Here is a 27,051-nt window from a genome sequence, read left to right as displayed (position 1 = left end):
GAGTTTATCAAGCTTCTAATAAGCCATCATGTGTGGCTGATGTACTCTAGTTGTTACTCTGTTTGGTTTGATAGATCATAAGTTGTATGGTCCACTCTGGACATGAGGAGTAGGATTTTTCACCAGACCTATTTCTGGGTCATTAGCCAACCTTTTCACTAGGGATAATGAAGCAGTCACTTCAGGTAGCAGACCAGTGAATAGTGAGATGGACCAAATACATCTGAATGATGTCCATAAAGTATCAAGCTAATTTGTTATTTGAATGGTAATTGGACATATTGCCACTACTGGAGAAAGAACACATTTCTACAATTGCTCCAGTTCAGATGGTAAGAATTGGGAGTTCCTCTTCTGTAGAGGAGATCTTTCTTCATCAGATTGCTCTACCTGTGGGCTCTGCACAAAAGCAGGTGGAAGAAAGACAAGGGCTGTAATGACTGACTGACTGACTGACTGAATTGGTGACTGGTAAATCATTTTCTTATCTCTTCTTAAACCACTCTTGCCAATTGGCAAGGGTGTAGCAAGTGAAGTTTTCTCTGAAATAGAGCAGAGCCTACAGGATATATCTTGGTTTTCTCCTTTTGAGATGAGACACTGCTAGAAAGATACTATAGTAAGACATCAACCAACCAAACCGTGTCCAGTTGTGTCTGACTCTAGGGAGCAGTGCTCATCTCTGTTTCTTAGCTGAGGAAGCCAGCATTGTCCAAAGATGCTTCTGTGGTCATGTGGCCAACATAACTCTACACCAAAGCCAGCCAAATGCTGTATTAATGGGGAAATGATGTAAATTACACGGTTGCCTATTTCCATATTTTAAGTATGTAGTTATTGTTTTTAAGTGCTGCAATGGAAGAGGTTATGAATTGAGAAGGATGTTTATTACTACAATGTGCAAATAATAAAATAAATAACCAAGTCCACCACAAAACAAAGTGGCAGTTATATCCTTCTCTTGAGCTGCTCTCTTTCCATCTCTAGAGAAGTCCCCCCACACCACCCATCTCTGGCTTTAACAGATAACTTTTGTTATCTTTTGCATGACTGTTGCGATAGAGGAAAAAGGAAGTTAATTAAGAACTCCTGATATGCATTCCCCCCCCCCCAATTTCATTGCTTTCATATGAGTGATTTTCCATTTCTTTCTTGCCTCTCACAAAATAATGTGATGAATTTACTGGAATATATCTCATGGCTGTGATAAAAAATCATTGGGATGAACTACAAAGTTATGTTGCAATTTCATGTTCTAAGAATAAACCACAGTGGGTCTCAAGCTTGTGTTGTCCTGTCTTCTCTGCTTCCTCTAAATATAGATCAAATCTTGAAGATCACAAGTGAAAGTCTGCAGACTGTGTCTTCCACCATCATGAACTAAAGTTGAAATAACTTGCACATTGCATCAATCCCTAATATGGCTTTGCCAGTTGAGTTCTGGGTGCTTTCTGAGTTTGCTTAGCTTCCTGCAGACATCTCATCACCAGATTAGGTAACATTGTCAGTGCACTGGTGAAGTTACCTGGAGGAAGAAAAACAAGCTCAGAGAATATCAAGAACCCAACAATGAATCCTGAACTACATATATCCCCAGTATATGGTTTATTAGTGTACAGTTAATACATTTGAGGTGTCTGACGGGTATATGCCTATCCTATTTTGTTGTACAATTATCTCTTAATAAGGATAATCACCATGATTTTTCCACCCCTCAGTTAAATCCTGAGGGGTGGAAAGAGCTCCTGAGCAAATACATCCCATGATGGAGTTTTAGACAGCTAAAGAAGCTACAAGAGTAACGCAGAGGTGTGAATAAACCAGTCATAATAGCATCCTTAGCTGTCTTACAGTCCAAAGTGAGATTAAAAAGCACATTCAAAGAGATTTGGAAAAACTGTTAGGTACCCTAAAAAATGAGGACAGAGGCATAATATTACTTTTTAAAAAAGCATCACAAAACACTTCCTCCTCTGCCCTATGGATGCATCCTGACCTTCCAAGTGAAGATTAGTTTGAGGAAGGTTGTTAGGCAGTAGAATGCCTATGTTATGAATTTTCCTTGCAATGCTTCAAGTCTAAACCTTCAATTATTTGGCAAAGCTCTCACCCTTTGGACTCTTGCCATTAAAGCCTTGCTCCATGTTTTGGCCCGCAACAGGTTTATAAATTGTTTTCTGTAGGAATTCTTTCCATACCTCTGTTATGTCTGAAGGTGTTTTTCTTCCCTACGCCCTGCCTTGCTTCCACCAGTCACCCTTATATAAAAGCCAGTGCTCTGTTTCGTGAATTGGCCTCAAGAGACACAGGACTGAGCTGTGTCGGTCGGCACAGAAACTTGGTTGGGTCTTGGCTCAGCCACAGACAGAGCCCAGAGCGATATGCCAGGAATGTAGCATAAAAACGAGGAAAGCTAAAACTGGCCTACTACCAAGGACAACATCATGTAAGATATTAAAAAAACAAGGCATCTGTCTCAGGTCTAGTCGAGACCGTTGGGCAAAGACAGAGACCAACAATTGGGTAGTGTAGAAGTAAGAGTCCCATTGCTCTGTTGCATGGTAGTCATGTTTTGATTATGCTTAGGAACTATATTATAGTACTACTATACCATACCATAGCACACCATACCATTCTACTCCACACCACACCACTCCACTCCATTCCATTCCATAACATTCCCTTCCATTCCCTTCCCTTTCATTCCATACCACACCACACCATACCATACCATAGCACACCATACCATAGCACTCCACACCACACCACTCCATTACCATTCCATTCCCTTCCATTCCATGCCACGGCACACCATACCATACCATACCCTACCATACCATTCTACTCCATACCACACCACACCACTCTATTTCACTCCACTCCACTCCATTCCCTTCCCTTCCATACCACACCATACTACTCCACTCCACACCACACCACACCCACTCCATTCCACTCTACTCCATTCTCTTCCATTCCATTCCCTTCAATTCCATACCACATCATACACACTCCACTCCACACCACACCACACCATACTGTACCATATAATATATTATGCCATACCATTCCATAATACCATTCCATATCATACCACACTACGTTGGGAATTATATTATAGTAGCTCTATGTCTGTAGAGGTACTATCAAAGAGGATCAACATGATTATTTCTTCCATATATGATACATCTTTGTTGAATGTGATCAGCCCTATGTGCGTGATGATGACTTCTGTTGAATTCTATGGATGCTTGTAAATAGTTATTTATTTGCTCACATTCTGGAGGAAAGTTAATAATGGAAATTTAACTTTAGGGACTGTCAATAGTAACTTGAGCATTGATACAGGGTTGTCTGTATACATTTCTTGTATGTCCTGTCTTTTTTAGCAAGACTTACAGCATCTTAAAAATGGCAGGTTTGTCGTGATATACAAACTAAGTCCAAAATATATTGAGAAACCTTAAGAAGGAGATATACAATTTGTATGGGATGAAGGACATACTCGGCCTTTGAATGGCTTGCTAGGTACAGCTAGTGTAGAAAAATGGATGGTGTCAGGAGGAACAATGCATTTGATTCAATATAATGAGCATATAATTCTAATTCCAATTAAATGTAATTCATTAAATGCAACTAAGGCTATTTCTGTTCACTTTTCTGTCATTTCTTCTGTTTCTGACATCTTTAAAATTACAATGTGGTGGCAACATTATGAAGTGTGAGCCTGAGCCTTAGTTTAACCGTCTTTGTTTAAAGGCAGGAAGCAACCATCCAAAGATCAGAGACTAATTCATTTTCCTAACCAGCTGAAGGGCTGTGAATGACATTGCTGGTCATATCACAGGCATGATTTGTCCTTATTTTGGGGCTTATGGGGAGTTCAGGTCCACGGGATGTGAAAAGCTTCAGAAAACCAATCATTCCCTTTTCTTAATCCCACCCAACTATATCTCCATGCTACTCACAACCATGACACCCAAACTCGGCAAAATAGCTGGATTCCAGCACCATGTTTTCAGGCATTTGAGACAAGAGTTGAGCTGTTAAGAATAGAAGTATTAGTAGAAGATTTCCGGGGATCAAATTGCCCCCATTTCTACCTTTACTTGAGGGGCAAAATCACATTTAAAAAAAAAAGTCAGCCATTTTGTACCTGAATTCCAATAATGCAAGTTTTGGAGGACTGGGGGATATAAATGAGATTTTTGAGGGATCCAGATAACATCATCAGTGCTAGTGTAAGGGTGTTGCCTAGTTTGGGTAATGAAACATATGTAAGAATACAACCAAGGACCCCTCATTTCAACCCTATGCTACAAATATTCTCCTTTAAATGAGGTTCTGTTTGTGGGACTTAAGCTTCAAATTGGCCGGCATTGCCTTTGATTGACCCAAGATTCCTTCTCCTTCATGGCTAGCTTTCCAGGATTTCAGACATTCTCAGCATTTGTCTGTAGCTGGACTTTTTTTTTTTTTTTAACGTGCAGATGCCGATATTGAAATATTGTTGGCCCTCCTGTGTAACACAGCACACTGGAGCTGACTTTCACATGATACGTTTCCAAGTTGCCTTGGCCATAAGCGCCAGCAGATGGGTGGTGCTGAATAAAATAGCACTCCAAATGATTGATGGGGAAAGTTGTGTCCACTTGATTACTTTTTCCATGTAGCAGAACATTTAGCTCAGCCCCTCTCCAACTCAGCTACTTTCCCCCATCCATCATGAAAAACTTGCCAGCTCCAAATTCAGGGAGTTATCTTCACCATGTATCCATAAAGCAACCATCTGGAGAAGGATGGCTTAGCTCTTCTTAATCTGGCAGGTTACCAAAACAAAGGGAGGTGCTCTTCTCCACAGCTCTTCTGCTCGAGGTTCTTCCAGTTTTCTCAGATCAAGGTGAAAAACCCACAAGTTTGGCTCAGTGGTTAGATGGAAGCACAAAAGATTCTGATTCAATCTGCAACTCTGGAGTTAATGCCAGTTTCAGATCGAGCCTTTCTGGATATCTCTTTGCCAGCTGTGAGAAGGAGATATAAGCTGAATGTCTAGCCTAGGTATAACACCTGCTTTAATTTCTCTTTCTCCTGTTGATATCTAGGAGGCTCTCTCAGTGGTGAGTGAAGATCAATCACTCTTTGATTCTACCTACGGAGCTGGTGCTCACCTTTCCAAAGCAGACATGACAGCCTCAGGGAACCCGGATTATGGTCAACCACACAAGATCAACCCTTTACCTCCTCAGCAAGAGTGGATCAATCAGCCGGTGCGCGTCAATGTTAAGAGGGAATATGATCATGTGAATGGATCCAGGTAAGGATGGACAAGTGCCTATCTGCAGCATGACATCTTATCAGGACTACAAATATCCAGTCACCCACCAGATGGCAGCAAAGATATACAGATAGTTGTAACTTTGCTGCCATCTAGAGGGAGTAAAAATTTTGTATCTCAGATGTACTAGACTTTCTATGGTAGCTAAGTGGATATATACAGCTTAATGACACAGGGAAGCCTGGAAGGATGACGAGATTGGGGGCAAGTTACATATTATATGCATTTAATGCATTTATCTTTTATGACACTTTTAGCCCATGGCCCAAGAATTGTATCAGAATCTTGACTTCTCCATTTGCAACCATGCACACATTCCTTCGTTACTCTTTAACCTTCTGTGACATACCTATTCCCATTGAAGCTGTATCTCTGCTTGATATGAGAAAATTAAGAAGCAGTAGCCACAGGCAGATCAGAAAACAATAGCTGGCACATAATGGGGACAATATGTAATTCTGGGCAAGCCAAACCAGTTTAAAATTATTACCCACCTAGGGGGCAGATAAATATTTTTGGATGTAGGTCTGGACTGGATTATTACTGTTAGTACAAAGATGTCCTCAAGAAAGCTGGGACAAATGCTTAATTGATTAGTTAAAAGGTTAGACTTTGGAGATTGAACAGGTCATGAGAATGGAAGGACTGAGATTGAGATCAAAGGCTTTGCAGTGATGATCCCAATGTAGAAATTAGTGAGAGTAAATTAATTTAAAACAACATAATTTCAGGAGAGGCGATAGGGAATAAATCCTTTTTATGACGCGGGAGTAAGGTGCAAAGTAGCTGTTATGTGAGATGAAGGATTGCATAGAACCCCCTCATTTTTTTCAAAATTTTAAATAGTGTAGAAAGTTGGAATCATTGATGCGGCGTTTCTCTCCTGCCAATGTAAGTGCATGAACCATCTCCTACATTTTCTTCTAAAGGACCAGTTTGGAGGTGAAAGAAAGCAAAAAGAAAAAGTGGTTAAAAGAAACCCATCAGTTTTTAAGATTTGGGTTCATATTGGGATCGTAGATATACGTGTGATGAGCTTTTCTAAAAACCAGGAGATTATGTCATGATTTCTCCCACATCATGTGTGTGGCTTAATTCATCTTGACCTTTCGTCTGGTTTATGCCTTTTCCCCATGAGTGATCACATAGCATCTTGGTAGCATCACCTTTCATCAACATGCAGTGATGGAATCCCTGTCCTCATTACTATTATTCTGGCAGAACAATAGTTGTTGATTCTACAGGCTCATCTATAGTTCCTATTTGCTATAGCATGAAGATGCTATAATTTTAAAGGATGTAGCCTCATTATGCTGCCTTTGTCCCATCCCCAGTCCTTGATAAGACAACCAATATTTGCTTTTACCTGTTCTAGTTTTTAAATAGTGTTTCCAATAAAGGAGAATATTTGTAGCTCAGGGTTGAAATGAGAGTTCCTTGGTGCTCTCTAAGCTTGGCTGTTTGCTTGCAGATGTTTCATTACCCAAACTAGGTAACCTGATTGGTGATGGAGGGAGTGGGGTAGAGGAGGAGGAGGAGGAGGAGGAGGTGGAGGAGGAGGAGGTGGAGGACTGTACAGTCCTTGGTGCTCTTAACATCATCAGTGCTACTCTGATGATATACCTAGTTTGGGTAATGAAACATCTGCAAGAAAACAACCAAACTCAAAGACCCCTCAAGAACCCCTCAAAATAGAGTTTTCCCTCTTCGCCCAACACAAATCTTGCCCTGTGAATGGTGTACAACATCACAGAGATGGTGTTGCTGTAAATATGGGCAGAAGCTGGGATCTGTCCAGTTCCTGTTGGCTACTTTGTGCTGCACAGATTTCTTTGGTCATTTTAGCCTGGGCTGCAGGAAAGACTGGACACTTGATTTCTGACCAACACTTTCCAAAGCAGAAGTCTGTGTTATGCAGGCGCTTTGGTTACTCCTTGTTTTCAAAGAGCAGTGAACCTGACTTAGAAACAAACAAACAAAAAAAAATAGGATGCACATATGGGGGTGATGGTGGCCTCTTCTCCCCCTACATCTGCAAGCCAGCTGGGAAGGCTCCAGAAAACACTCCCCCTCTTTTTCTATTTTTTCCATTAACCTCAAGTACTGCTTCTTTTTTCTCCCAAACTTGCTTCATCCAGGATTCTGGGGGAAAGCCTGTGTGTAAAATCAATTAGAAAGGAGGAGCAAAGCATAGGTAATAAGAATAAGAACAATAAGGATAACAAAATCCTCTTCCCTTCTCTCTGAATGCCAATTAATTCCATTTCAAAATACAAAAATACAGAAATGCTGAGAGTTAGAATTAACATGGTTCAGTGGTAACTCGTGGTATTATTTTTATTGCCCCAATTTTTAATTTGTTAACGAGCTCTCAAATATCCTTTAAGCTTTCTTGAGATACACTGAGTTTTAATGCTGGTGGAAGAATACTCTTTATTTCAAAAACCAGGATCTTTTATATGTTGTATTTATTGGTGCAGACATTTTAAGAATGCCCATAAAACATAGTGTGAGTGTGCAACAGTGCCTACAATATACTGATATCAGAGGCGGTTTTTTACATGTAATATATCAAATGGCCTTAACTAGTTATCATCTGTGGAATTCCTTCCCTTTATCTTGCTTTCCTTTTGGAGGGCAGGGGGGTTACTGGGATAAAATATCTGCTTATCTCTTGATTGTCTATATCAGGGGTCTCCAAACTTAGCAACTTTAAGACTTGTAGATTTCAACTCCCAGAATTCCTCCCACCCAGCCGTGAAGTCCACAAGTCTTAAAAATGCCAAGTTTGAGACCCCTGTTCTATATGTTAAACGTGGTTTCCAAATATTACCTGGAAAGACATTCCCATCTTTAATCCTGGCTGACATGAGATCTTTTCTCCAAAATATTTCATGGCTGCCCACCAAACAGTCTTCAACGGACTGATGAGTAGGCCTGCATCTCTATCCTTGTACCCCAGCTCGGGGGGCCTCATTGGCGTGTTCCCCACACTGTGCAGCTAAAATGGCTGCTTCTGCTTTATTGTCCCCAAAGAAAAATAAGTCAAAAGGAAGGTTGGGATTTGCACAGTGTAGATAGACCTTTAGGAAAAAATGATTGTATTTGAAATAGAAATGCATCAGAGTTGTGGGTCTTGTGGGTACATTTTATGAACGGACAGTTTCTTGGTCCATGCAGGTCTCAGGTCTGTGGTGAACCTTTATCTTCAATTAGACTTAGTCTAGACTGCCTTTATGGGTGAGGATAACTTTCAAATCAAAGTCTGATTTCTGTCAGACCTCCTATTATAGTACATCCTAGCTGTACTAAATTGAAACTTCCTAGCTGTTCAAATTGAAACTTCATTTTACCCTTGTAACAACAACCTTATGAAGTAAATTGGGCTGAAAGAGTGACTTCCTTCAAATCATCAATAAGGTTCATGGTTGTTGGGACATGAATCTGGGTGTCACCAATCCGAGGCCAGTAGTTCAACCTCTATACTCCAATAAGCAGTCCAATGAACTGCAGTGGTTATTAACTATGGAAAAGTATCTCTAGAACCAGGTCCCTCCTAGACCAGATTTTACCTACTTGGCCATCTCCAGACATACTGTTGATTGTAACTTCCAGAATTCTCAGACAATATTTCCAAGGTTAATTAAGCTGGCTAGGAATTCTTGGATTTGTGTAAGGTATAGTACATGTTAGAAGGGACTTCATAGGTCAACTGTGATTAATATTTATATGTTACTTATATGTAAGTGTGTAGGTCTATACATATGTTGTATATAGTATGTTTAACTGTGTGTTATGTATGTGTACGTTTTGAGAGCAAGCAAGTAAATTTCATTTTTAATGTGTGCCATTGTGACAATAAAATCTATCTATCTATCTATCTATCTATCTATCTATCTATCTATCTATCTATCTATCTACCTATCTATCTGATCCAACTTCTTGCTTAATGCAGAAATGCACAAAACTGTTCCAAAGCCCATATCTCTGGATAGCACCAAGTTGGAAAAGCTTGACTTAGATCCAGATAGAGTTAAACACATTTATCTATCACCTGGTAGCAATTAATGTCATTCTGTCTTGTCTGTCAACATTGGTTTGTTGGCAATCAAATTGTGCTTTGAAGAAGACTATAATCCTCTTGATACCAAACATTTTGTACTCCAAAAATCCTTATAGTTTTTAACACCTGACACAAAGAATGTCTGTCACCAGTGAGAAATTAATTCTCCTTCCTTCCTTCCTTCCTTCCTTCCTTCCTTCCTTCCTTCCTTCCTTCCTTCCTTCCTTCCTTCCTTTCTCTCTGTTTTTCCTTCCTTCCTTCCTTCCTTCCTTCCTTCCTTCCTTCCTTCCTTCCTTCCTTCCTTCCTTTCTCTCTGTTTTTCCTTCCTTCCTTCCTCTTTCTTTCTCTTTCTTTTTCTAATTCTCTTTCTCTCTCTCTCTCTCTTTTCCCTCCTGCTGTTGCTTAAACCTTTTTCTGCCTGTCACAGGGACATTAAAATGATCAGCAATTTGCCTCTCTAAAGACTGCCTTTGGTTCCTTGCCTGGAAAAACAGTAGGCGAAATAGGACAACCTTAAGTTCTAACATGTGTAGGTTATACATCTTATTTCCATTTCCAAGCAGTCCTTCGCCCCAAAAAGACATGAGGAAAAAATTACTGTCTGCCTCTGAATATCTCAGCAGAACGTTTATCTCCCAGCCATGATAACTATGCTAGAATAATTCCGACTCTGTGCCTTAGCAAACAAATTTAAAGTTCTCTGTTGGAAAATCCTTCCAGGCTTGTTCAGCAGATGGGAATTTAACCATGCAGGCATGTTCTTCTTCTCTGTTTACGGAGTGGACTGGATTCTTTCAAAGCTTGTTTTTCTTGTGGCTGTTAGTCGTGTCAGGTGAAATGCTTCATGAATTCAGAGAAAATGTCATAGATGAAGCATAGCAAGAAGACCTTGATCTGTCCACCAGTACTGATAGGTATGGAACTCATCATTTGATCCGGTTGATATATAAAGCACTTTGTTTGTGAGTTTAAGGTTCTTCTGTGCCCGGTTGGGATATTTTTCCCTACTGGTCTTTTACTGACCTGTCAGATGGACATTAGAATGGAGGTAGACATGTGACTCTGTAGAGAGATGTTGCTGATCCTTGGGGCCTTGCAATCACCTCTCCTAGGTTTCTGAATAGTGATGGCCTGAATCTCCCAAATAATAAAACGAAAGGCCATCTTGACTTGTGCTGGTGGATAAAGTATACGACTATAATAATGCCCGTGCTGGATCAGACACAGGTCTGTCTAGATCAGCCAGTTGTTAGATCTCCAAAAGAGGTGGGCTCCAGTCGATGAGTTTCTGGGTCTTGGGAAACTCACTTTTGAGTCCTTGTGAATCCATGGAGGGAACTGAGGTTCAGAGCACTTAATCTTCAGATCCAGAGGTGACACCATAAGCAGGGCTTCTTTTACTAACTTTAGCATGTGAGTTGAGTAACGTAGGGGAAGATATTTATGTAGTTGAGTAATCATCCGCTAATGGCTTTAAAGAAACTCTTATAATTACCCTACCCACTGTTGATACCACCACATTTTCTATCCCTGGTACAGATACAGGGAACTATGATTTCTATGCATGTACTCCTTCACTTATAACCGCAACTGAGCCCAAAGTCTATGTTGCTAAGCAAGACAGCTTTTAAGTGAATTTTGCTCCATTTTACAGCCTTTCTTGCCACCATTGTTAAGTGTATCACTGCAGTTGTTCAGTCAGTAACAGGGCTGTTAAGTGAATCTGGCTTCCCCATTGACTTGGCTTGTCAGAAGGTTGCAAAAGGGGATTACTTGATTTCAGGACAACTGCAAATATTTTGCCAAGCAGCTAAATTTTGATCATGTGACCTTGAGGATACTGCAATGGTCATAAGTGTGAAAAACGGTCCTAAGACACTTTTTTGGGGTACTGTTGAACAGTCACTAAACAAATGGTGGTAAGTCAAGGACTAAATGTATTTCTACCATGAATAAATACATTCCTCTGGCTTTAATTTGTAGCTGGCAAAAGGATCCCAAATCAAAAAGCAAAGCTGGGTTAATATTGTACTGTCAACTGTGTTTATATTTCAGGGAATCTCCAGTGGATTGCAGTGTTAACAAATGCAACAAACTGGTTGGTGCTGGTCCAGAATCCAACCCTTTGAATTATGGTACCTACATAGATGAGAAGAACGGACCTCCCCCTCCCAACATGACCACCAATGAGAGAAGAGTCATTGTTCCAGCAGGTAAGATGCCACCACCTCCTTTTCTTTTGAATATTTTCACCCTTACTGAAATTTGGTCTTGAAATTGGTATGAATTCTTCCCCAAAAAATCAAGCATACAAACCAACAGGAGGAGAGAGGATTCTTCACATCATCAAGAGTTGAGTCTTCAGAAATGGGTAGCAGATTCATCTACAGCGTGGAGATATAGACCTTACTATGAATTGTTCCAAAGTTGATTTTTCAACTGGACTGGTCTAAAAGAAGGCAAATGACCAGCTGTCTGTAAGGAGTATAAATCTTTCCCTTTCCCTATGATGCAGTCAGAGCTGAAGAAGCTTCTTGGATGAGAAGTGAAATGTCTTCAAAGAAAAAAAACCAAGAAAGTCCAGTTGCCTCATGAAAAAGCAGCTTTGGGACAACTGTGACCTGGATGACTGAGAACCTCCATAGACATTACTACAAATTACTAATAGTGTGATCTTATGCATGCATGGCCAGAAATATAACTCAGTAGGGACAAATAGGACTTACCCATCAAGTAAATGTTTAACAAATAGCAACTGAAAGTCCCAGGTTGTGCACAATCCATGATGTCCCATATTGCAGCAACTGTGCACTATTTGTGTGAAGTTGTATGCCACCTAGAGTCACCTTGTGTGGGATAGACTGCTGTATAAATTTAATCAATGAATAAATATTACTACTGGTCATAGAAAAAAAATTCTTCCAGGAGTGTTGAGCTGTATGTGAAAGTAAAATTAGAACTTCAAGAATTAATAGACATCGTTAATAGGGAGAAGAAACTAGACAAGTGAGTTGTGGTGCAGAATATATTGTGTTTAGTTCTGGCTCTCCCTCTTTCTTTTTTTAGCAGAGCTGTGGATTTTTGATAAAAACCATGAGAAAAATAGCACAGGATGCAGATAAAAATACAGACATTAATGATAAGTAACTCAGTAAAAAAAAAAAAAAGTAATATATGAAGCCTGGTAGAAACCTTCCTAAGGGAGGAGTTATATTAGATAATATTTTTTAACAAAACTCCACATATTCTATTTTGAATATATAAAAATCCGCAATGTGTGTGGGAGAGCAAATATTGTCTAATATTTTCCAGTAAGCAAAAAGAATGGCAAAAGGTTATTTAAGGAACCTTTTTTCTAGACCTCGGCAAATAATATCCACATAAATGTTTATAAACATTTATTTATATGCTCATAAAAGGCTCTTCTGAAATAGATCAGCTTTGACAAAGTATCCCATTGTAATAAAAAGCATATGACTTCGGGATTTGCATTTTAGCAGGAATGAAATTCACTGTTACTTTGAAATAGGAGGTTTGCAAACATTTTGAATTTGAACTATCTCAAAGTCAACATTGTCCATTTCAAGTTCATGGCTGCCTTGTGTTCAAAAGGATCTTTTTCAGTCATTCTGAGACTTTTTTAAAAAAATCTCTGTTTCAACTTCAAAAACCTCTGTTTCAAGCTTGAAACACTCAAAACTAGAATTCTCTTTCAGGAATGAGGTAACATTGACAAAGCCATGCTAGGACATCATCATGGCACAGAATTTGGTTACTTGAGGGATCATTGTTTCCTGTAGTATCTGCCTGGCCAGTTTGATCCTGCATGGTTGGCCTTCTTCAGGTTGCTTTGATTAAACAATATCCTCTCTCAGCTACTTCTGTGACTTCTCTACAGCAGTGTCCCTCTGGAATGGGGTCTCCTCAGGACCCAGATGGCCCTCATTCTGTTATTGTTCAGAGGAGCCGTGAAGACTCGATTCTTCTCCCAGCCCTTCAGTGAAAGGAGAGTGAGACCCCTTTGTGTCATCATGCTGGCCATCTTTCATCTTTAATTTTTACGTTTTATTCATATTATTGTAATTTATTTTATTGTCATGAACCTCCCAGATCATCAAGAGATGGGTAGCATACAGGTTTAATGAATTCTTATCATCAACAATATCATTAGGATGACACCAAGGACACAATTTAATTTTTGTCATTTGTTGGAGGACACTATGATGTATGGGATGATCCTATGGCTTTTACTTAATGGCTAAATAACTTCATGTATGCTCGTTTAAAAAGATTACCAGAATCCTGAAGAGCAACTACTGGGGTGGACAATAATGGACTTCAGGAACAATGAGTCAACCAGATTTTTTCCAGTCTCTTCCAATATGTTGGATTTCAACTCCCATCATTCATAGCTAGAATGACTTGGAAGTTGGCTATTGGCTGAATTTTCACATATTGGAGTTTGAGGGAAAGCAGTAAGACATTTTTCAGTTGTATGATCTTGCCAGTAATGACGACCTAATAATAGCATAATGTACTTGGTCCCCAAAGGCTGAGTCAGCCACAGAATGATGACCTAGAAAAACTTTTGGCATGATCCAGCAGCAACCTTTCTCCCTTACCTCCCATTTTTTTATACAACCCTCATCCGTATAATTGTCCCGTTCTTAAATCACTACCATTTATAGCAATTCTCCCCCAGGACCTAATATGCAGTCATGAACCCAATTCTGTATATTCATCCTTAGTCCATCTGTATTGACTTTGCAGGCCTCAAGAGTTGCAAAACGAAAGGGTGAGTGGGTGGGAATAAAAGTGTGTTTTTTTGTCAGGCAGTTGAGCCTGGAAATATGACTCAGACTTATAAAGCAAACTTGTCTGAGCAGGGAGGTCATTCTGCAGAGAATTTACTACTTTCTGGAACATGCGAATAAACAGTGCTCCCCAAAAAATTGCAATAACCATCTGTGCAAAATTTGGAAGGGGCTGAGCAAAGGTTCAAACAATTTGGACAACACAGCTTGGAAATCCCTAGTTAGATCAGTTATCAGGAGGAAAACAAAGCAAAGCATATAGTCTTTGGAGAATGGGGATTGAAAAAACAAAAGTTTTTTTGTGAATGGGCCAGCAGTAAGTAATGAAGTAAGCCAAAAAGGCTTACTAATAGGATGATGCTTTTGGTATTTAGGACTTACAGAGAGTCCTCGACTTAACAACTATTCATTGAGCAACGATAGGAAGTTACAACAGCACTGAAAAATGTGACTTACAACCGGTATTTGTGCTAATAACTGTTGCAACATCCCAATGAGTCACATGATCAAAATCTGGATGCTTGGCAACCAGGATGTATTTATGACAGTTGCAGCATCCCAAGGTCATGGGATTGCTCTTTGCCAACTTCCCAGTTGGCCTCCGACAAGCAAAATCAATAGGGAAAGCTGGATTCACATAACAGCTGCATGATTCATTGAACAATTGCAGTGATCCACTTAACAACTGTGGGGAAGAGAGGTGGTAAAACTGGATGGGACTCATTAACCACCACCTTGGCTAACAATAGAATTTCTGGTCCCAATTGTGATTATTAGTCAAGGGTAGAGATGCCAATTCTGCACTATTCCATTTGATAGTACGTGTTTTTAATAGTAGTAGTAGTAGTAGTAATAATAATAATAATAATAATAATAATAATAATAATAATAATAATGATGATGATGATGATGATGATGATATTGAAAGGGACTTTGGAGGTCATCTAGTCCAAATTCCAATGTTGGAGGATTCTGGAAGCAGGTTGTTCCACTGGTTAATTGTTCTCACTGTCAGGAAGTTTCTCCTTAGTTCTAGGTTGCTTCTCTCCTTGATGAGTTTCCATCCGTCGCTTCTTGTCCTGCCTTCAGGCACCTTGGAGAAGAGCTTGACTCCCTCTTCTTTGTGGCAGCCCCTGAGATACTGGAACACTGCTATCACGTCCCCCCTCCCCCTCATTAAACTTGGGGAATGTGTAAGCCAGATTGGATGAGATTTTGTTGAAATAGGCCAGAGTTGGGATTTTCTGGAGATTTGTGGGAGGGGAAATAGGAAGACGGGTTTTGGGAGATATGTTAGAAAAATGTATTGCCACAGTTTCCAGAAATGTCGCAAAAGTTAGCACAGTTGAAGGGGACTCTCAAGATTGCAACAGCAACCACAAGGACAGAAAAGCAGTTGGAGACCACAAATCGCTCATTAACCCTGTCCATGGCCCAGTTAAGTTACATGTCTCTATCCTGTAATATTTCACTTAACCGTTCCTCCCCAGTAAGAATGAAACTGGAAAAAGAGATACAAGAAAATAGCAATAGCACTTAGACTCATATACTGCTTCAGGGTGCTTTACTGCCCTCTCTAAGCAGTTTACAGAGTCAGTATATTGCCTCCCAACAATCTGGGTCCTCATTTTACTGACCTCAGAAGGATGGAAGGCTAAGTCAACCTTAAGTTGGTGAGACTTGAACTGCTGGCAGTTGGCAAAATTAGCCTGCTGTACTGCATTCTAACTACTGCGCCACTGTACCGCATTCTAACCACTCTTTCTTGACAGAGTATTGGCCATCAATCATGTAACTTCTTTCATCCTTCCACCTCTCTGATTTCTTCTGATAGATCCCACATTGTGGAGTCAGGATCATGTGCGTCAGTGGCTAGACTGGGCTATTAAAGAATATGGCTTAATGGAGATTGATACCAACCTCTTCCAGAACATGGACGGCAAAGAACTATGCAAGATGAACAAGGAGGATTTCCTCCGGATCACTTCTCTCTACAACACAGAAGTCCTGCTGTCTCATCTCAGTTACCTCAGGGAAAGTAAGTGACCACTTTATTCACCCTTGCTAACCTTATGTCCAACATGTTCAATGGCTGACGTGCTTGCCTTGTATTTCTTTCCATTGGCTGTGGAAGAAACTCTGAGAACAACCTTCCAAGCTTCATTGTAATAAAGAAATCATTGCAAAATAAAAATGAAAATCTAAAAAAAAAATCTAATTGCTGGGTATCAAATGCAAACCCAGTTTATGATGCCATCGGTGAAACTCACATTTTCAAGCTTTATTTTTGTCTACTCATGCAATGTAAGGAGCTAAGAGCCGTTCCGTTGAGTAAGAAAAACAGTTTTCATATCTATCTCTCTCTCTCTCTCTCTCTCTCTCTCTCTCTCTCTTTTAGTAATTGACTGATCTAGTGTCAGGCTGGTTGTTTGTGGTAATGTGAAAACCTCTTTCCATATCCAGTTTTGTTCTGGAAGAGGTTGGTATCACAGCCTTCTCCAGCATGGGGCCATCTGGTGCTAAACTGAAAGCCAGCATGATCAGGAATTGTTCTGGAGTCACCAACTACCTGATGGATACCAGATATGGGAAGTGAAGTCATAGGTTGGCAACTGAAGTGGAGAGCTGTGGAAAGTCAAAGAAAGGAGACTTAGGCAAAAGGGGATGGGTGACACCAAAAGGAAATATCAACAAACAGAGCCAACAAACTGGCTGTTTTGAGATGCTACCAGGAAGATTGCAGGTCCAAATCAAGCCTAGTTGATAAGATTGTGTGCTGAACGTGTAGCATCGCCAAAGTAGCTACCTTTTTTTCCACCTTTTTCTAAGTGTGATTGAGAAGCTCTTTACCCTTTCTTTTGGTGGCCTTATTTTGGTTTCCTTTCTTATTGGGAAATGACAAAGGACGATAGTGGTGATTTCGGTGTTATCTCTTATGCTCGTTCCATTCTTTCTTCCCTAATTCCTTGACTGTCCATTTTTCCCAATCTGGGAAAGTCTTTATGCTTTGAGATTAAATGAAAGGCAAAAAAAGTTGCAGAACCTGGAGAAGTGATTATATAGTAGAAGACAAATTAATTGCACACATCACGTGGTCCTGATCATGTGATGACCCGCTTAATGACACCATGACTTACAACTGTAATTCCTGACTCAATCACAGTCATAAATCAAGGATTACTTGTGATTTATTCCCATGCAAAAATTTGCTCCTTATTTTTTTTTAAAAAAAGTAAATGCTACAGCATCCAATGTAGTTTGGCTTGAAAAGAATAGCTGGATAAAATAAAAGCTTTATCTAAAAATAGAGAAAGTAAGTGCTTTTTCAAAACTTACAGATTTACATACACGCAGCACACATGCACATAGATCAGGGGTAGGCAACCTTGGCTCTTTGATGACTTGTGGACTTCAACTTTCAGAATTCCTGAGCCAGCATGGCTCAGCTTGGAAACCTCTCCCTTTCCCCTCAGCATGGCTGGCTCAGGAATTCTGGGAGTTGAAGTCCACGAGTCATCAAAGAGCCAAGGTTGCCTACCCCTGACATAGATAGATAGATGTAACTGATTCATCGACTGTAACTGATACAATTAATCGGCTAGCCTTTCTGTATGCAGAGCAGATGTATTTCCCTTGTGCCCAACCGCAAAACAAGAGAAAAAGAAATATACCCAGATAGATTAGGGAGGAAGTCTGTTTTGTTTGGTAAAAGAGGAACAAAAACACTGAGAAAGGAGAAATGCAAACAGGTCATTTCAGTTCAACTCAAAATCAATTGTCAGTCTGCAACGTTTTCTTCAGCCTGCCTCTCAAACTTATTTTGCTTGAATACTGTATCTCCACCCTGTCCTTATTTCATGGATGGCTGGTTTCACACCAGCATCATTTCCCCAGCATCACTTAATTGGTGTTTTTTCCTTCTCCCCACCCCAATGCAACAGCTTGCAAACTTGTGAAGAATGCCTTCTCTTGAGACTCCTTTTGCTTTGCAAGAGTCAGGATGGCCATACGTCCCATTGTCCTCTTTGGCTGTCATTGGGATACTCTGACATATATGAAGCTTTCTCTTCATTAAAGCCCACTTACAGGCTAAGCAGGCTACCAAAAATGACTTCTTTCCGAGCAGCTCTTCTTACATCTGCCTAATGACGGTCTGGTTACTGGATTTCTGGATGATTCCCTTGTGGTGCAATGCCTTTGTTGTTTTTCCAGGCCTAACTTCCTATGGTGGTTAAATGCTGAGTTGAATGCAGAAGGTGCTCAAGAGCTTCGTTTTTTATTTGTCTTGTCAGAGGGAATGCTAGGGATACTTCAGTCTTGATAGATGAGAATATTTGTAGCTCAGGGTTGAACTGTGGGGTCCTTGGTGCTCTCTGAGCTTGGTGGTTTTCTTGCAGACATTTCATTACCCAACTAGGTAACATCATCAGTGCTAGAAAGTAGAGGGGTTGGAGGAGGAGGAGGAGGAGGAGGAGGAAGACTATTGTAAGCACGACATAGATAATGGAAGGCATAGCCAAGATACGCAGTTTAAAAAAAGAAGACTTTGTCTGCATCCACTCACCATTTTATCTTCTAAGAGTGTCTCTGATTCTATATGTGGGCTTCAGTCAGTCAGTCAGTCAGTCCTTTTATTGTAATCTCAGACCAATACCAATAGTTCCCAAGTGATCTGTCAGCAGTGCTGCCATCTGGGCCTGGGCAACAAAAAATTAGCTACCAGTTCTGCCAAAGTGGTTTGAACCAGCTGAATCCCACCACTGTCCGTAAGCACCTATAAAACAGTCTAGCTTCAGAAATCAGTAAATAAAAATGTAAGACAACATTAAAATACATCTGTAAAACAGACTCACTGTTTCCAGAAGAAACAATCTATATCCAGGTTATAAACATGACAATATCTGCAGAACCTAAAATGGGATAATGGCCAAAACTACATAAATATCTGGGTGGTCTAGCTGCAACACATGTCACCCCACTGATAGGGTTGATTGGGTTGATCTGTCTGTCTAGGTGGGTATCCCCTTCTTATCTCATTGTTTCATGTATGTCCTACCTGAAGCTGCACATTCAGCTGAAGAGGATGACCATTTCAGATAGGAATGGATCAATCTTTGGCCAAGGATACACAGACGGAGGAATTCTGGAAGCTGAAATCCATGTCTTAAAGTTGTCAAATTCGAGAAACACTGTCTAAAATTTTAATGCCCAGACCTTTAAAATAGTCTATGAATCTTCTAGGCAACCTGTGTAGCAACCGAAGAATTCTGTTGCAGCCTCCCAACTGTATTTCTTCCCAACGGTAGGGAGAGGTTTCCTCTACCCAAATTAAACCATGTTAATATACATTAGTATAGTCTTTAATTAATGTTTTGTTTGAAGAGGGTCTGCAATGAGAGCTTTGATGTGACTCAGAAGAAAATTGAAAGTTTTCAGTGGAAAAAGAAAAAAGAAAATGTATAAAGTTATTTGCATCTTTCTTCCTCCTCTATAAAAAGCTGGTTTAAGTTGGCAGAAGGCATATTGTAAAAATAAATGAAGTGGAAGTTTCAAAGGCAATCCGCGGGTTCAAAAATAAAAATTACTTTCCCTGCAGTTGGGTGGCTCCTTGGTTATAGTCAACTCTGCCTGAGCAAGAATAAGATAGACGATCCCTCCCTCCCTCCTTCCTTCCTTCCTTCCTTCCTTCCTTCCTTCCTTCCTTCCTTCCTTCCTTCCTTCCTTCCTTCCTTCCTCCCCTCCCTCCATTTTTTCCCTCCTTCCTTCCTTCCTTCCTTCCTTCCTTCCTTCCACCAGGACTTAGATACTGAAATACTAAGACACAACTGAGAATGTGCCTTATACAACACCCCATCTCTAAGTCTCTTTCATGAATTTCTGCCTATCTGGAATTAGTAACAAACATGTCCCCAAATGGGGTGTGACTTCCAGGCCTATCATGATTGATCGATTGTGGCATTGCTCTGCTTAGATTTGAAAGTTTGCTCAGAAAAGATTCCAGATCTGGGTTTTCCGTCGACTACGTGCTTGGCAAATTTTGCTGTGTCTCATTCCCCACCCCCACTCCAATTTGTCTTCTCCTGCCTCTTTCTTTTCAACCTCTTAATAGGAAACACATTTTTCCTTCCCGGTTCTGGTGTTCCCACCAGAAATGTCAGACCGTTGGGCAAAGGTGAGAACTTGAACCAATAAACTCAGAGCAACTTTTCCTCTCTCAGCAGCTTTTCAGCAAAAGTAGACCCTGCTTTGTTTGACTGTTCCTTGATGTGGTTACTTCCCCCTTTTTTCCTTTTTGTAGGGCCTACCTTCCTCTTCCCATCCCCATCCAATGTGTCGTCCACATTTTAGCTGCAAAGACAGCTTGTTTAATCTCTGGAAACCTTTTGGACTTTGCCAGGGGGAACTGGAATTCGTCATGCTGAGCACCGGGAATGAGGATCTGTCTCAAATTTGCCAGAAAATGTGTCAGCCATAAATTTGCTTTCTCACTGTTATTTGAGAACAAAAAAATAATGTACAAAATGCCAGGGATATAGGTTTAGAAAGCCTCTATAGACATCACCTTCTTGTGATGCCTATTAGGCTTCTTGCCCATATTCCTGCACCACCAGGCATAATTTTTGAAAAAATCTTATAGTTATGAAGAACGGTTACTGGAATTGGGTATGTCTAGTTTAATGAAGAGAAGGATGAGGGGGGGACATGATAGCAGTCTTCCAATATCTCAGGGGCTGCCACAAAGAAGAGGGAGTCAGGCTATTCTCCAAAGCACCTGAAGGCAGGACAAGAAGCAATGGATGGAAACCAATCAGGGAGAGAAGCAACCTAGAACTAAGGAAAGATTTCCTGACAGTGAGAACAATTAAGCAGTGGAACAACTTGCTTCCAGAAGTTGTGGGTGCTCCAACACTGGAAGTTTTTAAGAAGAGATTGGACAGCCATTTGTCTGAAATGGTATAGGGTTTCCTGCCTCAGCAGGTTGAACTAGAAAACCTCCAAGGTCCCTTCCAACTCTGTTATAGGAATAGCAATAACATTTAGACTTATATACCACTTTATAGCCTTCTCTAAGTGATTTACAGAGTCAGTATCTTGTCCCCAACAATCCGGATCCTCGTTTTACCAACCTTAGAAGGATGGAAGGCTGAGTCAACCTTGAGCCGGTGAGGTTCAAACTGTTGAATTGTTGGCAATCAGCAGTCAGCAGAAGTAGCCTGCAGTACTGCAGTCTAACCACTGCGACACCATGGCCCTTTATTCCAGCGGTTCTCAACCTATGGGTCGCAACTCCATTTGGGGTCGAACGACCATTTTACGGGGGTCGCCAAACAACGCGATCCGCCATTTTTCCCCCTCAGGGGGCGGCGCTGCGCATGGGGGCGCTGCCACGCATGCGTGCTGCGCATGTGCGCCGCGTCCGTGTGACGGGGGTCGCCGTCACACAAAGGTTGAGAACCGCTGCTTTATTCTATTATTCTGTTAAATAAACAGGCTTTTGTACAGGGACAGGCAAACACCAGCCCTTTGACCTATTCTTTATTTATATGAATGCTCACTTAAATCTCATTGGGGTCCTTAGCATTGCTCTGAACAAATTTTGTTTAGAAATGTGCCCTCCTGCCCAAGAATAAAAAAAATGTCTAGTTATTTAGAGAGCTTCTGAGGGTAATGAGTCTCAGAGCAAGTTTACCATTGACTTCCAGGAAATAAGTATTTTGTGCCTGGCAAAGCCTTCCAGGAAGTGTTTTATGTTTGTGATGTGCTTTCAAAATTGCCTATCCTTGCTATCAACCGTGGCTATATACTGCACTGGGCATCATATTGTTGTTTCTTTTACTCCTTGCACCAAAAAAGTCTATGGCAGAGGTTCCCAAACTTTTGGGCACCAGGGACCGGTTCCATGGAGAGAGATTTTTCCGCGGACTGGAGGGATGCATGGTATTGTGTGCTGCCTGCAGCTCATAGATGGGGCTTTGCTTGTTTGTGTGGTCTGGTTGCTGGCATGCCGTGGCCCGGTACCAGTCCATGGACAGGGGGTTGGGGACCTCTGGTCTATGGTACATTTTCCAAACTCTGGATAATATACATAATCCGAATAATCAAGGTATTGATGTTTTAAGATGGCCTGAATTCCATTTGAGATGTTTTAATGGTGGATTCAGAGCCTATTTGCACGTTCTGTAAAGTCCCGTTATTGAAGCTCCATGTTGCCATGTCACCCTAGGATTTTGGATGGGAAATTTGAGGAGGATGCCAAGTTTTCTTCTTCAACAGTGGTTTTCCATAATCAAGGTATTTCCCTCTTGTATAGTGGCATTCATCTTAGTGAGCTTCCAATTATAGTGCTACAGCCACAGCAGAACTATGCTCATGTATACATTGACACCAAAGGTCCCTAACTACCTTGCCTTCTGGAATTGGTCCTATTGAGTTTCATCTGGAACAGAAAGGACTTATATGATGTCTTCAGTTCTATAAAATACACAAAATAGTCCTCAGCTGATGGCCATGTTTAATGACCCTTTGAACTTACAACGGACTTTCAAAAAGCTACTTACAATCCATTACTATCAGTCGATATTGCTTCATAGATCTTAAAGGGTGGGCAGAAATAATGGGACAGAGGCAGTGGTGGGAGTCAGCCAGTTCGCACCAGTTCAGCAGAACCGGTAGCTAATTTTTTGTTGCCCAGGCCCAGAATGGACTCTGGAAGCAGCATCCACACAGAGATCAGGTTGTTCACATATTTGAATCCCACCACTGGATAGAGGCAGTTTCTCAAGGCACTATGCTGGTAATTGGCTCCTTGGATTGCATCTGGGAGTTCACTGGTAACCTGTCCAGTTTTCTTAAGAGAGGTTTTATATAAGCATATCAAAATGTAACCATAATTGCTTCTATTACTGCCTTCTGAATCAGCTGTGTCATCTGAGTGGTCTACGGAACACATGGCAGTAATCCACATGTGAGGAAACCAAAGCATGAGTGATCATGAGGAAAGATTCTTGGTTCAGGGAAGGATGCAATCTGTGCAGGCTAAATTCACTCTGTTCTTTGCAGGTAGTTCCTTGCTGTCTTACAACACACCGACTCACACAGATCCATCACCTCGCGTCAATACCAAAGAAGGTGAGTTCTTGATATTTGTTCATAATAATCATGGTTTGTCTTTAATGAAAAGTGGTTTGATTTGGAGAACAATCCCCCAAAAAAGTGGTTCAAAGTAGCTGTGTGTAAAATCCATGGCCAAAAAGAAGGAAATAAGGAATCCATCATGGAAGAGAATGGATGCATAATTCAACAGAGGTGATCTGTAAATATTCAAGAATATTGTACTGTTTTAATATAAAGGAGTATAAAAGAGAAAATTGCATGCAAATATATCTTTCCATGATGAAAATGTGGACAAAAATATCTGTTAACATGACAGCTACATACAGGTAGTCCTCACCTTACAACTGTAATAGAGATCAACATGTCCATCCTAAGTCATGATGGTCACAGGTAGAGGCACCCATGGGACCAGACCTGATTTTACCATTTTTTATGGCAGTCATTAAGTGAACACAGTAGCTGTTAAGCAAATTCATGTATTCTTATTCAGCATGGCAGAAAATACGTGGGTTTGAAGGTTATGGCTCTATAGCTTTATCAGAATGGGAATTATTCTTTTCTTCTGGTTAGAGAAATTAGATGGTAGATAGATAGATAGATAGATAGATAGATAGATAGATAGATAGATAGATAGGTAGGTAGGTAGGTAGGTAGGTAGGTAGGTAGGTAGGTAGGTAGGTAGGTAGGTAGGTAAATAGATAGAGGGCTTTTTTCTCATAGAACTCCCATAACGGAGTTCCGGCACCTTTTTTGGATGGAACCTTGTAGGGTAGGCAAGGCGAATTGTATAATGTGTGAGTTCCAGCACCTTTTTTTTTTTTTTTAGAAAAAAAGCACTGGATAGATAGATAGACAGATAGATCTACTTATATGACAGCTACACAGATAGATAGATAGATAGATAGATAGATAGATAGATAGATAGATAGATAGATAGATAGATAGATAGATAGATAGATAGATAGATAATCAGACAGATGATTGGATGGATGGACGGACAGCTGGCTGGCTGGCTGATCAGACAGACAGAGAGACAGGACAGGACAGGCCATTCAATGATGTTATGAAAGCAAGCTCCATGCATCCCAAAGAAAGAAGCTCTGGGGCCACTTTTGTATAAGCTGATCATTTTGGGCTGAAAGGAGCATCAAATCTCAGCCAATGAAAGAGCTCTCTCCTTTGGACCAGATGACATGATGTGAGTTTATTTGACTGCTGCCAGTGGAGTTGAGGGTAGAGATAAGAAAGCACTTTGTGCAACGATGCCCCTCAGTCAATGGGGTGGGGAAGTGAGTGAAGCGAGGAGCGATCCTAATATGATGCTGTTGGAGGTGGGGGGACAGCAGCATCTTCATGTTTCCTAGAAGGTGACAGCTCAGCCTCAGTTGAGGGTGCTGTCAGATTCCACCCTGCACCTCGAGCCATCTGCTTCAGAGACAGAGGGAAACTCATACGTCCGCCAAGCCGCCCAGGATCAATGTTGCTTGTTGCAGGTGTTGCTTTTGTTTGCAAAAGCAAGCGCCCACTTGAGCAGCCGGCTCCCTCTGGCCACTTAGAGCAGCCCCAGATTTCAGGAGCAGAGGGGGAAAAAAAAAAAAAAAAAAGCAAGGTAGCCACGAAGCTGTTTGGAGTCCACCCCTGTCAACTGCCTCTCCTGCTGAATAGTTTTCTATTTAAATAACCATAAAGGGTTGTTTGAACAAAGCGAAAAGCACAGCGCTTCGGTCTGCAAGGGGTAAAAAACACCTCCCGGCAAGCTCGCCTGAGTGCTTGGCCCTCCTGCTTCCTGGAGCCGGGCAGGTGTTCCCCCTCTAAATAGAAGTAGGCAAGCCAAGGGAGAAAAAAAAAAAAAAAACCTCATGGGATAAAGATAATACTTCTGGCTTTGCTTTGTTTTTAATGTAGTGATCTCCAGGACAAAAGCGAATATCGCTTTCCTTCTCCTGCTCCTTCTCATTTTGAAATGTTCAATTAAAACAATGAAAAAGATGATCAGAAAAAAGTATGCCACACTGCCTAGCTTGCAACAGCATGCTAAGCCTTCTCCTTCTCCTTGTCCCCTCTCCTCCCTCCCTCTTCTCTCTCTGCTCCCCCTTTTCTCCTTTTCTTCTCCTTCCTTCCTTCCTTCCTTCCTCCCTCCCTCCCTCCCTCCCTCCCTCCCTCCCTCCCTCCTTCCTTCCTTCCTTCCTTCCTTCCTTCCTTCCTTCCTTCCTTCCCTTCCCATTATTAAATGCAGTAGATTACGCATTACTGTCAAACAGTAAAATGTTCCAGATTTCTACACCTCTAATAAAAAGTGATGGGAAAACGAGCTTCCTACAGAAAGTTTAATCGTAGCTTTTTTAAAAAGTGCTATCTGTTTTTTTTAAAAAAAAGCTTTCCAATATGCTTTCTCTCTCTTAGACACATATATGTTTCCAATACTTGAACGAATTAGGCATTGCTATCGTCTTTTTTCCATACGCACGTCAGCACCTGTATTAAATCAAAAGCAGAATACTTTTGTACTTAAAATAAGAATCACTCGGTATTCAGCTCTACAACCAAGATTTGCACAGCTTAGTAAATTAGGACCTTATATTTGCTCAAGCTGCCAAGTTCCCCAGTTTCCCCCAATATAGTTATTTCTCTATTCCACTTCATTATTGTTTTGCATTATACATTTTAATGAGTTTGCAGAGAGGCCAGGGAGCTGTGGTTCTTGGACAACCTCAAAATGTAATAAAGTAAAGAAAAATTCTGAGATGACAAACAGCAGGGACTGTGGAAGCCTAGGCTCCATGCAAGAGGCACGCTATCACTTTAGAGCAACTTTGCCCCAAATTAAGACTACCATAATCTTGGGGAAAACTCTAGAACAGTGGTTCTCAACCTCTGGGTCGGGGCCCCATTTGGGGTCGAACGACCAAAAAACGCAGTCCACCATTTTCCCCCCTTTTCCTTAGCTGTGCTACTCCCTTTTATTCTATTCTATTCTCTCTTGAATAGAGTCTAATTCTATTGGCTTTCAAAAGCCAATAGGAATTGTCCAGGCTGTCTCTGCTCTGCTGAGCCCGCCAAAAGTCCCATTCTGCAAACGGTGCCGTTTGACCGGTTGGGGGTCACGGCATTAAAAAGGTTGAGAACCACTGCTCTAGAAAGTATTTGTGGCATGCATTGATGTAGATGTATATATAACTGGCTGGCTCAGTTATTAATCAGCATTTACAGTTAGCGCTCTATTCACTAAACAGGCCAGAACTTGGCCTTAGTCCTAACAGCTGTGGTTTTACTCAGGGACATGCTTAGTAAGTCTCTGCCTCCCCTCACATACATCTGAGTCGAAGTTCCTGCAACAGGTTCCTTTGGCATCAAGCCCAACCTTCTTGGACATTGGCCATGAGTCCACGCCAACAAATAAATACCCTTATAGTTTTTCAGTGTAGGGCACCTTGGTCCAAATTTGCTTCATCTGTTTTGGAGACCTGGATTGTTCTAATGAGAATCATCCAGTTTTCTTTGGCCGAGAAACAGTTTTCTCGTAAATGAAAGGAGACTCCCCAGGCTCTGAGCAGAATGGCTGGAGCCTATCTGCTGAGTTTGTTTTAACGGGAAAAAGTCTGTTTCAGTTTTCAGAATTTGGCAGTTCAGTGATAGTATTGCAGATCTGGAAAGCATATAGAGATTCAGGAGGTGAGGCGTCCCATGGTACATGGTTAGTGCAGATAGAACTATATGATTTAGTG

General features: G+C 41.0%; 1 protein-coding gene across 3 annotated transcripts in view; it reads left to right on the top strand.

The window, feature by feature from the left end:
- The window catches only part of FLI1 (Fli-1 proto-oncogene, ETS transcription factor), a 90,838-nt gene that overhangs the window by 52,033 nt on the left and 11,754 nt on the right, over nucleotides 1–27,051 (top strand). For all 3 annotated transcript variants that reach the window (XM_039361573.1, XM_039361572.1, XM_039361575.1), the window contains 4 exons: nucleotides 5,103–5,314; nucleotides 11,454–11,611; nucleotides 16,047–16,250; nucleotides 23,273–23,341. In XM_039361573.1, the coding sequence (XP_039217507.1) occupies nucleotides 5,103–5,314; nucleotides 11,454–11,611; nucleotides 16,047–16,250; nucleotides 23,273–23,341 (643 nt within the window). The remainder of the gene's footprint in view (nucleotides 1–5,102; nucleotides 5,315–11,453; nucleotides 11,612–16,046; nucleotides 16,251–23,272; nucleotides 23,342–27,051) is intronic.

This window comes from Crotalus tigris, unplaced genomic scaffold (assembly GCF_016545835.1).
Source record: "Crotalus tigris isolate CLP2741 ecotype Arizona unplaced genomic scaffold, ASM1654583v1 scf7180000019302.1197242, whole genome shotgun sequence".
NCBI classification, from domain to species: domain Eukaryota; kingdom Metazoa; phylum Chordata; class Lepidosauria; order Squamata; family Viperidae; genus Crotalus; species Crotalus tigris.
The sequence above is the reverse complement of the archived record's forward strand: the minus strand, read 5'-3'. Positions and strand labels throughout refer to the sequence as shown.